Source organism: Haemorhous mexicanus, chromosome 4, assembly GCF_027477595.1.
Source record: "Haemorhous mexicanus isolate bHaeMex1 chromosome 4, bHaeMex1.pri, whole genome shotgun sequence".
NCBI lineage: Eukaryota > Metazoa > Chordata > Aves > Passeriformes > Fringillidae > Haemorhous > Haemorhous mexicanus.
The window spans coordinates 68,653,321-68,668,112 of NC_082344.1; the positions used below are offsets into that span (position 1 = coordinate 68,653,321).

At 38.0% G+C, this 14,792-nt stretch overlaps 1 protein-coding gene across 2 annotated transcripts in view; it reads right to left on the reverse strand.

The window, feature by feature from the left end:
- Positions 1-14,792, reverse strand: part of FAM193A (family with sequence similarity 193 member A) — a 77,414-nt gene that overhangs the window by 44,654 nt on the left and 17,968 nt on the right. For both annotated transcript variants that reach the window (XM_059845304.1, XM_059845303.1), the window contains exon 2: positions 1,080-1,145. In XM_059845304.1, coding sequence (XP_059701287.1) covers positions 1,080-1,145 — 66 coding nt within the window. The remainder of the gene's footprint in view (positions 1-1,079; positions 1,146-14,792) is intronic.

Sequence of the window (14,792 nt, forward strand, 5' to 3'; positions counted from 1 at the left end):
TGACATCTTCATAGCTATTTTGCAGGCGAATCCTTATGAACATCTTATGCAGGACATCTTCCAACAAGAAGGAAAAGAAGAGTGCAAAAATGTAAAAGTTCAGAAGCTAAGACAACCTGACACTTACTCCTTTGCAAAGGTAAAGGTCATGGCAAACACACCTCAGCCACCCTGCAGGGACTTCTAGAAGTTAAGAGAAAAGCTGCACCACAATCACTAAAAAGCCATGGCAAACACAGCAGGAACAATAATAATCTTTGTTATGGCCACACTCTGTTAGGGTTTCACTATCTCCCACTGGGCCCATATTTACGACAGATGTGAATCTCAAATTAAAGCCCTTGGTTCCTAGAGCACAATGCAAATCAAGAATCAAAATTGAAACTTCAACAAAATCAAGACCACAAGCATCTCTGATACCTGTTATGACTCCATCTTACTACAATGAAGCTATAAATTGCAGTTTCTTATTTATTTAAAGAGTGATGAATGCAGTAACTGTTCATGTGACCATTTCAACATGAGCAGCAAACTCTTGCTGGATTAGGAGATCTTGCAATTAGGTCACATTTGTATGTCTCTTCAGTGCCATCAGAGCAAAGTGCACATTTTGTGAAAAGCAGGATATTTTTCCACTAGTCAAGCTTCAAAAAATGTGTGATGCATCTCTGCAAGAAAACACCCAGGCTCACTTTCTCTCTGAAACATGTTCAGATATAACATTCATAAATGAAAGCTGGAAGTAGGACAAGCTGGAACAGAAATAACTGCATCTCTGCTATGTATTTAGATTTATTTCCAAGAATAACTTTATTACCATAAAACTGCATAGGTTTTTTTAACATCCAGGTCCAATTTCAAGCATACTATAACAATAAAATTTTACTTTAAAAAAACCACTGCTTTTTAAAGCTTAAATAGGAGATAATCAGAAACTGACTTCAATTACCAACATCCCAATCTCACACAGCATTCTTTTTGAAGAGTTTGATTTAGTACCTTTAATACTGCTTAATATCTTCTCCCATTAGTAAATAATTCTGCTTTTATATATAGCCACAAAATTTGACTGCACATACCTGAGAAACACCCGTGAATTCTGATCCAACAGAACTGTCTGTAAACTGTGTACCATTTAGTGAAACCTGGAAAAATAACAACAGATTGGTTACAATAGGTGAGTTTATTGCTAAAAGAGCTTTATAAAAATTAAACAAAATCTTCCTCAGTATCTGAAGACTGATACAATAGCTTTTGAAATTTGAATCATCGTTCAACTGCAGAGACAGAAATCTCCTTTTCTTTTGTAAAAAAGTTCTACAGGTGCAAAAGTTTGGATTTTCAACTTTTGCACTATAGCTGTTTCAGTAGCAACTCTGAGCTGAAAGAACTGATAGAGGAAAACAGAAAAGTCATAAGTAAAACTACATTTTTCCTTCAGTATTTGATTGCCTGCATTTAGCTTTTGAACTTCAACTGTAAATCAAAACAATTAACAAAGATTCTTGCCTTTTGAAAGTTGAATACCATACTGCTTAGAAAAATATGCAGTGTTAACCAGAAGAGTTTTCCACAGCAAGGCTCCCAGTGGCATTCAGCTACTCCACTGCAGCAGCCTCCCTCTGCCCCAGGTTATAACTCATACAGAAGCCTCTGAGATCTTTTCTAGACAAGTGCTACAGAGACTACACCAGACAGCAACGAAATGCCTTTTACAAGCCCCAAGTGCTCTCTCACAGCACTACTTGAGGACACTGAATCAAGAGTAAAGTCAAGACAATGTATGAATTCAAGTCAGTGACAATGAAGAGCTCTAGATCACACCAACTTGAAGAAAAGGCATTTCATTTTTTAAAAATGGAAAAGGAAAAAAAAAGTGAGTCAATTATTCTAGTCTCTCCCTGAGCACTGGTTGAGCTTTTGAATTTCAGATATCAGTTATCTCATACTTCTGTTCCACCTTCCACATACTTTTTCTAAATTCTTTTTTGCCCTCCAGTTTCCCACCTATTGCTGTTGGATTTTGGTGTTTCTAAGACTGCTCTAAAGACCACAATAAAACCAGCCTGACTGACCAACACCCCCCAGATCTTGTGTGTTGTACTGACAGAATTCAGAAAACATTTCTGCCCTGTGCCCAAGCCATAAACTCTAACTGGAGCTGTCCTCACTGCAAAGGAGCATCCTTCAGTTTTATACATCTCACAACACTCCCAACTGCTCAGTTCAGACAGGGAGATTATTGCAAAGCCACTGCCTTCAGCTGAATTTTTCCAAAGGCAAAGTGGGGGATTGTCAAATCACTGCTAGAGAAAATACCACTAAGAAATCACACAACTTCACTCCCATACCCTATGCTATCTTTCCAGAGTAGATATTTAAGGAAAAAACCCTCATACACAAGTCAAGCATCTCAGGTCTAAAATTATAGGAACAAAAATGCTGATGTGGAACAAGTTCCCTATTTTTATTCAGGCACTTTCCAAAAAGTAGAAAAAAATAAGGGCTGTTTGATAAAAAAGAAGTCTTCATCAAGAAAAGATATCCTCCAGTCTGGAGGTCCACTGGTTATTGGCATTCATATACACTGAAAAATAAAAAAAACAGTATGAAAGTTTAGAATGAAACAGTCATCTGCAGCTAAAACCAGTTTTTTGAGGAAAATTAATAAAAAGAGAAATTCATCCAAAGACATTGTTTATTCATTAAAGGAGCACATTTACTTTCTTTATATTCAAGACAGTGAGAATGGGAAATACATGAGCCTTCACACTGAAACACGCAGGCAGTGAGTGACCAAGCTAAGGGACTCAGAAATGCTACAAAAGTAAAGACAAAAACAATGGGAGGTTTTTGTTGTCCACTAAATGTCACAGGAAGCCAAGACAAAATACTGACTATCAGGAATGACTGCTTCATGGAAAGAGCTGTCAGAAAAGACATCTCTTGATCCTAAGCACTGTGCAGAATTTGCTTAAAAATATTAGTGTAACTGTCCCCCAGAATTTAATAGTGACCTAAATATCTGCAGGAGGAACAAACACCAAGGAATTTAAAGAGAGGAATTAGACAAACAGGAGGCAACAAAGAGAATCAACAAAAACTTGTCTGTAGACAATGAGATATAAGACATTGTATGTGAGGCCTAGAGGAAACATAAAAATCACAAAAAAAGAAAGACTTAAGTGGGGATGAATAATGACGTGACAGGCAAGGAAGGAGATGGCTAAATAACATATTAGAGAAAATATTAGAAGAATCTTGTAAAAGTTGTCCAAATGAGGCTCAAACAATAGCAAGCTAAAACCAGAAAAAAATACAAGACAATCTCACAAATAATTTAGGGGAAAAAAAAAAAGTATTAAAATTACAACTAAATCCTTTCTTGAGGCACTTAAGAAGCAAGGGGTCTGTCAGGATTGGTAAGGGTACAGCAAGTAAACAAATAGAAGCATTAAGGAAAAAAAGCCTAAATAACCTAAAGCCAGGGCAAAACCAGCAGAATTCTTTTTTGCATGTTCATTAGGGAGGAACTTAAAGATATTCTCCCAGTGAAAAGCCTTTATGGCACTTACATGGAATATGCATTAGAGGATCTGTTTCAAAGCAAAGCACTACTAGAAAAATAGACAAAAACAGTACAGAGAAAATGGACAAGTGAAAAATTAGCAAACCACCAAGAGAGGATGACATTCAGCCAAGAGTCCTAAGGAAATTCAAGGACCTCAGAGTTGCACTAATAATTTCAGTATGTTAATGCCTGCTTTGTGCTTCACTGGTACTAGAGGAGCAAACTATAGCTTTTATTATTTATTTATTAAGCTTTTAAAAGACAAACTGCAGTTACCCAAAGTCTGTAATAAGAAAGTGCCTGAGATGACAAAGTCAGCTAATAGCACTAAATTCTTCATGCAACTAAAGAGACTGGAGAATGGCAGAAGGACCATCCAAGATCCAGTTACTGTGCCATATGTTGACAGATGTAACTCTGTGTGCAGAGAATTCAAGTGGAAGTGACAAGCTAGACGCTGTCACTTCTGGATTACCCTAACTTTTTTTATTTATTTAAAAAAAGCCTTATTTTTTCATTCCTGAGTTTTTAATGATTTTAATGTTTTGTGTTTTATAAAGCTATTTTGTGAAGGTAAATGCCATAAGGAAGAGTGACATGGATGATGAGGAACATCTGAATCTCCACAAGCACTCTTCACCATAATGAAAAGTGTGCGTGAGTGAAGTATTTCTGTTCTTACCATGAATTTTATTTACAATGGAAAAAATATAAGGAAAGATATCTTGTGTTTCTTGGAAGTTACTCTCACACTAATTCACCTTCTCCAAAACATTGATTTTCCTGGAGAATAAGACATGCAAAAGCTTGGCAAAGTATAGTTCATTCCAGAAAAGCATGAAGAGAGAGGGAATCCCAGTTTAAACAATTCAGCCTGATTACACCAGAATGACCTTGAAGAACCAGTTGAGCAATTAGAAAATAAGCACTCAGAGACTGCCACAATTTGCTCTAATAGCCTGTCACTACTGAAATCAGACCTCCAGGAGGCTGAGTGACACATTACTAGACAACACACCCCCATCTGTCTCGCAACTGAAGCCTGGTGAAGACACACAAACATCATGAAAGCGAGAGTGATGCAAGATCTCAGGAGAGCTCAGGAAAAGAAAGGCACAGGAAGGAAATTTAGATTCAATTCACCATCATTGAATCCTAAACTGTCCAAAAGAAATGTGATGCTCGAAAATTTAAAAAAAAAAAAGCAAGACCGAATCAAATTTCTCCCAGAGAAAAACAGCAAGGATAAATTGCACTGATTTTCTCAGGTGCATTACAAAAGACAGATCAGAAAAAAACAATGTTACCAAGAGACAATTACAGTTACACTTAATTGCACAATGTCCTAATATAATAATTGTATTCCATACCACTTTAATCAATTACTTTTTTTTTTTATAGGGAGGTGAAGAATCAAGTTTGCTGAAACATCTGTCAGTATCTGACTAACACTAAAGAAACCAGCCTGCTACCCTTTCCAAAACCCATCCAGATGTCTTGTCCAAGCCACTTGTTCTCCTGCCTGCATTTTACAGCCAAATCCCATTTGCCATGGCTTTCCTGTGCTCAGCCTTGCCTCAGGCACCTGGAGCAGTTCTGCTCACCTCCCACTGCCATCACCCACCACCCTTGGATGGCAGCATTCTCCAGTCCCACTCTCAGTTCAAGACCTGCCACCCCACAGCCCCAGTGAAGCTCTGACTTGGGCACGCTCCAGTTGCAGCCTGAGCTGTTTCTCTCCCCTCCCAGCCACAGCTAAATTGGTGACAGAACTGCTGCTGGCAGCTGAGTGATGCTTACAAAATCCTAAGTGACTGCAGATATGAAGAATGATTTATTTATGCCTTTAGTTCAACAGATAGCAAACGATCTGATTTCAGTAAGTGAAAATTTAGGATCCTTCCCCCCACTGAAACTGATAAGCCATTGTAAAAGTCAAAAGCCTGGTGGATGAGGGGAAAAAATGATGACAAATGTATCACAGAGACATTCAACAGCAGATAACAAATAAAATCTGAAGCAGGACACCCCAGGAATGGCAAGACCGGTGAAGGTGCACAGGAGGATTATTCTGCACATGCACTGTAATTCTCTCCATTCTCTAGCAGCAAGCACTGTCACACAGGACACCACGCTGGCCAGACCTGTAGCACACAGCAAGGCTTAGAGGTTTGCTTCAAACACCTCTCCTGAACACAGGCAGGAGTGAGTGCAGCCTCTGCAAAACATGTATTACAGCACTGAGGAGATATTATGATGTAAAACACAGCAAGTGAACTATCAACACTTATCCCTTCCTTAATCCTCTTTAAGTCCACATTATACCCAGTTCACATCTGGTACAACCCAGTTTTTTAGAGTAACAGCAAAATGGAACAGTCCTACTTGGCAGTGTCATCTCTCTTGCCAATGAGATTTCATTTATTTCAACATACTGATTATTTTTCATCTGCTTTTAGAAACCCATGAGCATTCATAAAGCCATAGTAAGTACACTACGAAGAGTCTAGGCAAAGTACTGCCTGGTTTCTCACAGGAAAGGTTGTTCCATACTCTGGACACACCAGTGTCCAGAAATTAAGAAATAAAGTAATTTTGTAAAATGGAGTGTACAGACCCAAAATGCACCAAAATGCCATAAGCCCTGAAAGATATCAACTACAGCAAAACTGAAGGAAACCAAAGCATATGTCCAACAAAGCAGAACATCCTCTATTAAAAAAAAAAAAAAAAGTATTAATCATTTTTTCAAAGCACTTGTTGTTAAGGGTGGTCTAACACTGAAAGAAACAGCCCAGGAAGATCTTGGAATCAGATGAGTGATTACCCAGAACTACACCCAAGAATCCTCTTGGAGAGGATAAGCACATCCAAATACTTATGGTCAATATCAACACAGCCAAGAAATGCAGAAGTGTCCTCTATCACAGCATGCCTGGGCCTGCTGTGCTCTAGCTGGGCTGGCCCAAGGTCACTGATGGTCCCTGTCCACAGTCATCAAAGTCTGACACCCAAGTGGAGGTGAACAGGAAACTTTTCTAGTAGGAAGGACATTCTTATTTTCATTTTTAAATAAGCCTCAAAAGTACAAGAGCTTTTGTAGTAGGAGAGCATGATCGCTAAGAAAAGCATACTAAAATGGTATTTTTTAATAGATTAAAGGTCAGAGTTTAATTCCTAGCATTAGAGCAAGGAGAATGCAAAATTAGCGTGCCCAACAGTGGGCCAGAAAATAATCAGTAATATATAACACATTTCCAGGTTCATTAGCATGGCAACATTCAAGCACACATCAGAGTCTTGTATTATTGGTTTTGAGGAGAAAAAGAAGTCTTTTGCCATCAGTTATATAAAATTTAATTTCAAAGATTTTTGACTCAGTAGCTTGAAAATAGGTAAATGTTTGATGGGAAAAGGGAAAAGTTTGGGAGGTTCCTACTCCAAACATAGCTATGGTTTAGCATGAAGCAGCAGTGAAACATGTCTTTGTAGGGAAGGAATGAATAAAGACCACCATTTAGTTTTAATAACTATAAAGTTAAAAGATGAACAAACTAAATAGTATCCCTTCCTGATCTAGAAGCTGGAGTGTTTTGCTTAAGAAAAGGACAAATATCTAAATATTTCATGCCATAATCACACATCTCTAGTGACACTGAACAGAATGCAGTTGTACATCCTAACACAGACTTGCCTGCCAGGGAGTCTCAGGATTATGAGAGACACTGACAGATAAAGTGGTTACTGATTATCTGCAACAGCCACCAACAGGGAAAGTTGTGAGGACGTCCTATGCAAAAAAATCCTTCATTTTACTAAGGGTGCCAAAGTACCAAATAAAAAACAGCATGAGCAAAGACAAGGTGCTAATAATTTAAGCTCAAATATCCCTATTAAGGCAGTCAACACTTGATCTGGCCAATTGAGTAACTTTGCAGACTATCAATTCATTTTACCATGCATTCTGTCCTTGGCATTAATATTCACAAACACCTAAATTATCCTTTCCCAGCCTAGCCTGCATTATTCTAGTGCACTCCACACTCTTGAGATTGGAAATGCTTTAATGAAGAAAAAAATACACATAAACAAGTCAGTGATATCACAAGTCAGCCCTTGGTACTCCTTTGAAAAGCTACTAGGGACTAGACATAATTTCAGAGAACCTTTAAATCTTTACATCAATTATCAGGATATAAAAAAGTGAAAGCTGAGAAAGAACAAGGGTTCCAAGAAGAGCTACAAGACTACTGTGACTCCTGATGTTGAGATTTTTTTAAAAAATTGTGATATTACTCTCAAATACAGATAAACCAGCTTTTAGATATGAAATCATTTAGAAGCAGGAGAAACAAAAGTTGCAGAAGCTGAACAACAGTCAAGAGTAAAGCATTCACAAGAAGCCTGTCAGAGCTCCAGAGAGCAAAAGCTCTGCACATGAATACAGCGAGCATGCTGACTCAACCCTTATTTATATTGGTATCTAGTGCACAGCACATCTATGTTCAATAGCTAGAGTACTTAACAGAAATCATTAAAGAGCAGATTTGCTGCAGAACACCACTGGAGATACATCAACTAGCTGTGAAAACCAGCACGTGAGTGGTTCATGCACCATCTTGTGTACACGCATTTGGATGGGGCAGGTTGGAAATCAGGTGACTGCAGAACACACCAGCCCTTTCCACCATGCTCCCTCCACCATGCTTAGCCAGAGGGAATTACATGGTCAAGGGATAAACACAGGAAATGACCTACGGAGATGGAAGGAGGAAGAGAGACAATGCTGGGTCTAAGAAAAGATTGTTCACGTAACTCTAGAATTCACACTTGCTTTGTTTGTAAAGACAAGCAAGAAACAGAAACGTGCAGAGCAGTTACACTCTACTGCAAAGCCAAATCCTTGCGGGAGCTAACAAGGCCATTGTTAAAGTCACTCAGTTTAGCCCTCAAAAAGGTGAAGTGTGATATTACCTCCTATCAGGGACAATATATTAGGATAAAGATATATTTGGCAACAGACACTCATCATACTACAACAAAATTAGGTACTCCCTATCCAAGCATTTTCACAGAAAGGGCTTATAAGCAAAACTGTTTCTCTCTCTTTTGAACTGTACTACTGCCAAAATGAACTTTCTAAGACCCCAGGTTAAATTCTCATTAGCCAATATAATTAGCAGTCTTCTTACACAAATAATGAGGAAAAATACAAATAATATCGACATGAGATTTCAATAATTTTAGTGACACTTCTACTGTAATTCTGTTTATGTAATAACACTGGCTTCCAGTGTTTTCCTTATTAAGTAAAATCACACCATTACAGAATCTGACTAACCTGCAAGACAGGTTCTCTCAAGGCTTTTCTTCTTCAGCAAGTCAAATTATTAAAACTTATCACTGGGCTTTAAGTAAACATAACACTATTTTCATAGTTCAGTAAAAACTAGTCCTAAAGTAAATCGTTGATGTCAAGCAAGCTGACAATCTGAGGGTGGGGAGGCTTAATCTAGAAAGCTCCATTACTTTGCATGTAGGTTATGAAGCAAGTGAACCATGAAAGGCTCAAATCCCCAAAACTATTCCTCTCCCCACACCCCCAAGATCCCAAATCTGAACTGATTCATTTGCAACAGAGATATCCTTTAAGACCTTTGATACTAAGTCAAAATGCCAATGGAGTTTTCAAGAGGAACTGAAATTTCAAATTACACTTTTTCCAGTTGAAGTCTTTGTTTTCATAGAAGTTCAATTCATGGAGAGGAATTACAGAAGTGTAAGTAGCAGGCATACACAGGACTTGTTCAAAAGGACCAATACTTTCTGGTTTAGCAACAGTTATGAGCTAAGAGTGAGGTCAGGGTGCATGGGGAAGCTGCCCCCATCTCACCCATTTGGGGAGATAGCCTAAATGACAAGATGACAAGATCCCCAAGATGACAAGTGCCTACTACCTCCTGCTAAAACTCAAGACTAAGATACTTGGCGAACAAAACTTTTTCCCAAAGGATTTTTTTGTAAGATATAAGTATTTACAGGCTTATCACAGGGCTGGGGGAGGAAGGATAATCAATCACTTGTACACAGAGCTGTATTTCAAAATGAGGCATATCAGTAGCCTGAGAAAGCTAAAGGCATCTTTTCCTCCACAGTTTGCAAAGTGTTCATCATGCATTGTCAGCTTCTGGCGGATCAAGTGCCTGGATGACTCGTAAAAGTATGTGCAAAAAAGGTACATAATTAAGTCTGTTTCCCAGACGTACACAAAACCTTCAAAAACAGAGCAGGGAAGAAGGAAATCAGACAGCATTGCACAATGGAGACTTGAAAGAAAATCAGTTTTCCCTCTACTTCAGTTCTACAACACTGAAGTCCTCTGAAAATTAAGTAAAATCACCACCTCTGGTAGATTTACAGAGAACTGATTATTTACCTGCTTCATTAATTTTTACTTTGGATCCTCAGTGCCAAATAAAACAGTTCTACTGTAGCACAGTAATCAGAACAGACTGAAGTCTAAACAGCTATTTAAAATTCACAAACCCATCAAACCTGGACTGACAAAAATCTACACTCAGTAACACAGCCATCTGAAATTACATTATCTACACTGAAAAGAAAGCTACACAAAACTCCCCAGTGAAAGTTTTTTTCCTCAGTAGTACCTTAAAAAGACAACTTTGAAGTTGTACTTTGAAAGAACACAGATACTGTTACTCTGTAATGAGTTTTAAGGAAGCAACATCTATATTCTGTGCCATTCCTCCCACGCATTCTTCAAAAGCACGCTTAGTATTCTTTTAGCTGAATCAACCTAAACTACATCCTCCAGGAAATGAGCACCTCTTAGGAAACAAGGAGTTCACAGGTTATAGTGCCACAACATGAAAATGTTAGCGCACACAAAAAGCTGTGATCTCTACAGGAATTGGGAAGAATTCACAATCCAAAATTAAAAAGATGAAACTCTGATGTGTATCCTGTTATAAGACAAAACAATCTACATTCACTTAATTTTTTAAATGGTAGTTAAAGCAAGGTTGTCCTCAATAAGTTTTTCTTATCTATTCCCCTTTATTGAACAAAGTCAAATGACTTCCTTGGCTGTCAATTTGAAGGATGCCAACTTCAACTACTTATTCCTTGAAACTCACAGATGGGTATATTCATCCCTACCTCAACCACTGCCATAGAATTCACCTCCCCTGCTTCTTTATTTTAAAAAGCCTCATGTGACAACTGATCATTATAAAAAAATACCCTAAAGAAAAAAAATTAAGAAATAAATAGTTGTTTTGTAGAATGGAGTGTACAGACCCTAGCAGAAGCCCCTGCTGTGTTCTGTAGATACTCTTGAGTTGAATTCCACTGCTAAAACCAAATCCACATAAGTTAAGAAATGTATCTAAGCGCTGCCTGGCACATGATCTCATGAAATTTGTCTTGACAAAGGCCAAAGACCTTCCTGAACTAACTACTGTTGGGTGTTTTTTCCATATGATCTAGCATAACCCCTATTTAAAAACTGCAAGTAGTAAATCATCTCTAACAGAATTCATCTAGGCTCAGAATCAAACATCAAGTAGTGTCCTTCATCATCACTCTTCTTTTGTTACGTATTCAGATGCTTTTATCTGATGAGCCATTTTCTCCTTATATTCCAAGAAACTGGAAAGGGTTAGAGAACAGGTCCTTGGAAGACAAGGACACAGACAATTACATCATCATTCCTACAAAATACTCACAAGAACTAGTAATTCTGGAAGAAATCCCTGCCAGATACCCAACAACCTCCCACTTGACACCACTGTGAAGAGATTAAAGGACCAGGATAGTCTTTTTTTCTTTTTCATTCATAGAATATTGTTCACTCAGACAGAGGCCATCAGCACAGCCATCCTAGAGGTCACTCTACCTAAGTCACATGAAATTTGGCAAGGCTTCCATGAATACTGTTGACCGCATATGAACAAGTACTGGGTTTTGTCAGGCTCAGAGTTCTGATTATCCCTCTCTAAATTGCTATATCCCTCAGAAGTTTTATCAATATAATTTCATGTTTTCTTCCAACGCAACATAAAAACAGCATTACCACAATTTCCTATAGCCCACTAGCAAACCCATTACTGAAGGTTTTCCATGACAAAAAGCTGGAAGACCCATGTCACATGGGAACAAAAATACTCCTATTGCATTTGAAATCTAACGAGCTGAAGTCTCCCTGATTTTTTCAAAAGCAGTGAACAGTAGGTGCAGTGCTGTCCCTCCCTGAGGACAGAAGTGCCCAGCTCTCTCCATGGCCCTGCCCATGTCCCTTCTCAAGGAAGAAGTATGTGTCCAAGCAAGGGTTAATAACACCATAGTGAATCTGACTGCAGTCTCTGCTGGATAATGGTTAATTGCTTCCAGCAGAAAAGGATCACTACAGCAGAAAACAACAGATCCCTGATGCCATGAGAAGTACCTATGCTTGCAAATACCAACTTGTCATTTTATCTTCCTCTGAACCTAAAACCATCTGTCTTATCTTAGAAAAATTTGAGATGTCTTAGAATCACAATTTCTACCATGCTTACATTTATAAACATATACTAGAAAGATACATAACACCTACCATACACAAATTCACATTGTACTGCAAGAAAGGAAAGATTTTGTCCTTGGGGAGCAGGAGGGGAAGAGAAACCTGAACTTACACTTTTGCCCAACTGTCAAGCTTTACTTTGCAAACTGCAGCACCACTGTTTGTACAAATGGCAGCTGCAACTGATGAGCCATTTCCTCATAACATCAAAGAGCAAATATTCCACAGTAAAATAAAATTATTTTGGTCATTAAAAATAATTTTTTTAAAATCTACATTTAAGTTTAAGGGAGTAAGTTAAAACATAACTTAGCATAGAAATATTATAGCCTACTTAGGGTGATAAATAATGACACTTCAGCAAAGAAATGGTGAAGATGGTAAGAATCACAAAGCCCACATTTTGAAGTAAAATTTAAATACCAGTCAGAAAGCTGCAAACCATAACATAAGCTTGTGTTCATCTTATGTCTTCATTTTTCTCCAAGAAAATGTTTTTAAACAGAACAAAATTCAACCAGCTACAAACACATGAGGCTATCACCTCTTAAACCAAGACAATGCTTATACTTGTGCAACCAACTACTTGGCTAAATAAGACCATTTATTCAAATTAAAGCCAGTAGAATTAATATCCTTATCTTCTTTGTATTTTGCTTTGCACTGATCTGAGGTACTGCATGTAAATTAAGAATACATTACTAGAAATTGGTTACTTTTTAAGAAGTACATTCATGCACATGCATATTTGATTATTTGTATTGATGATTCTGTAATTTCTTGTCTTTCATTATATTCAGCTCATTATTCATAGTCTACATTTCCAACTGTCAGAATTTTTCAATTCCCATCTCCAAATCAAAAATTGGCACGTCTTAAAGGTGCATTGACACCGACAAGTGCCTCGTTCTGTATTTGCAGCCAAAGAAGCTTTCTCAGATTAATGCTCTATCAGGATTGGGAAGGAAAAGGGGATTTTGTTATACCAATGGCTGATCACCAATGCTCATCACTACAACTGTGAAAAGGAAACATGATTCCAAGATGCATCACACTGTTTTCAAGAGGAAGGAGGTATTAGTGCTGCTTCACAGCCCTCTGGAGGAGACCTCATTTGGTCAACCACCCTCAAGAGAAGCCTAACTGGAACAGACATGGTGACAGCCAAACTGGGTTGTCAGCAAGAGCCCTGCCTTGTTCAGCTTAGCAAAGCAATTCAGGTCTCTGCAAGGGTACTGGGGATGGGCAGAAAACAACAATTAAACCAAGGACAGGGAAGCAGAGTCAAGTGTCCTGGAATACACTCAAACTGAAGGACAAGACTATCAGCCACAGCACGAAGGATATGAGGCAGAACTGAAGATATGGAAAGCGAAGATCTATTTCAAATGAAGTTGAATCAGCTAGTGAAAGGCATTTTACATATTTCTACAGATAGACAGAATCAAAACAGCTGCCCAAATCCCTTCACATTTTTATCACCATTCACATGAAAAAGCTTTGCAGCCTCCCAAATACATCTGCAGCTCAGTTGTAATGTAAGAGCTGCCTTTGTCTTCTGGATGGTTTTTTCAGCAGCAGGGGAGAGGAGGGGAAATTTGTCTACAAGAGTTTTTACAAAGCTCTTACATATCTTTTAAAACTGCAAAATCAAATAAAAAGGAAAAAAAATAATAGTATTTTGTGTAAAGGTATGGACAATTTGCAAGGAAAAGCAAACTTGAAAACCTGAAACCAAAATAAAATCATAGGGGAAGGAAATCAGGTCTTTCACTGGTGGACGTGCAGGAATTAATTGTATTTCATGAGTTTCAGCACAGCATTAAATGCTATCCCCTAGCTGAAAGTGAAATGGCAGCAAGTATACAAAATAACAGAATTAACTTAAGTGCAGACAAGCTTGGACTTGAATGAAAACACACTTGTATCTGTAATACTTGCATGTGCAAGTCTACCAAGAACACAGGCTTTTCAGTGAAAAAAGGGAGGGAAGGAAATTTTGTTTTAATTACACACATTACAAATTCTTTAGAAGCACATACCCCTTCCCACATGCAATACTTCTTTGTAGCTAAATATGACACAGCAGAACACAGCCAATCCACCTCCTACCAGGATTCTGTATTTTCTGTTCTAGGAATATGTTCAACATTTTCCCAGTGATTTTGCAGCCACATGCTAAAAAAAGGTACCACAAGCTAATAATGAACACGATTCAAGCATTCATTTTCCCAAGTACAATGAGCAAAGTGTTCTGAGCAGGTAGTTAAAACACCCCAAAATTCTCTCAACTAGCCCTGACAGGTTAACAACCATGCATATAAATTCTTTTCCTAGCTAGAGTTAGAGCTTTAATCTGTTGTTTCAACTTCAATAATGAACAGAAACACGTAAAATTAATAGGATTACACAAAACCAACCCAACCTCAAGATGTGCCTTATGAACAGTAGAAAGCACTCATCCAAAGGCAAGTTTAAGATGTGTAAGACAACATCTAGGAATTAACTACCTGACTGTGTAACTTCCATGCTACAACTGCAGATGCCCTACTCCAGGAATTATGTTACAAGAAAATTACCTCACTTGCTAACTGTTAAAGGGTTAAAAACACATCCTCCTGACAGAAAAACCTC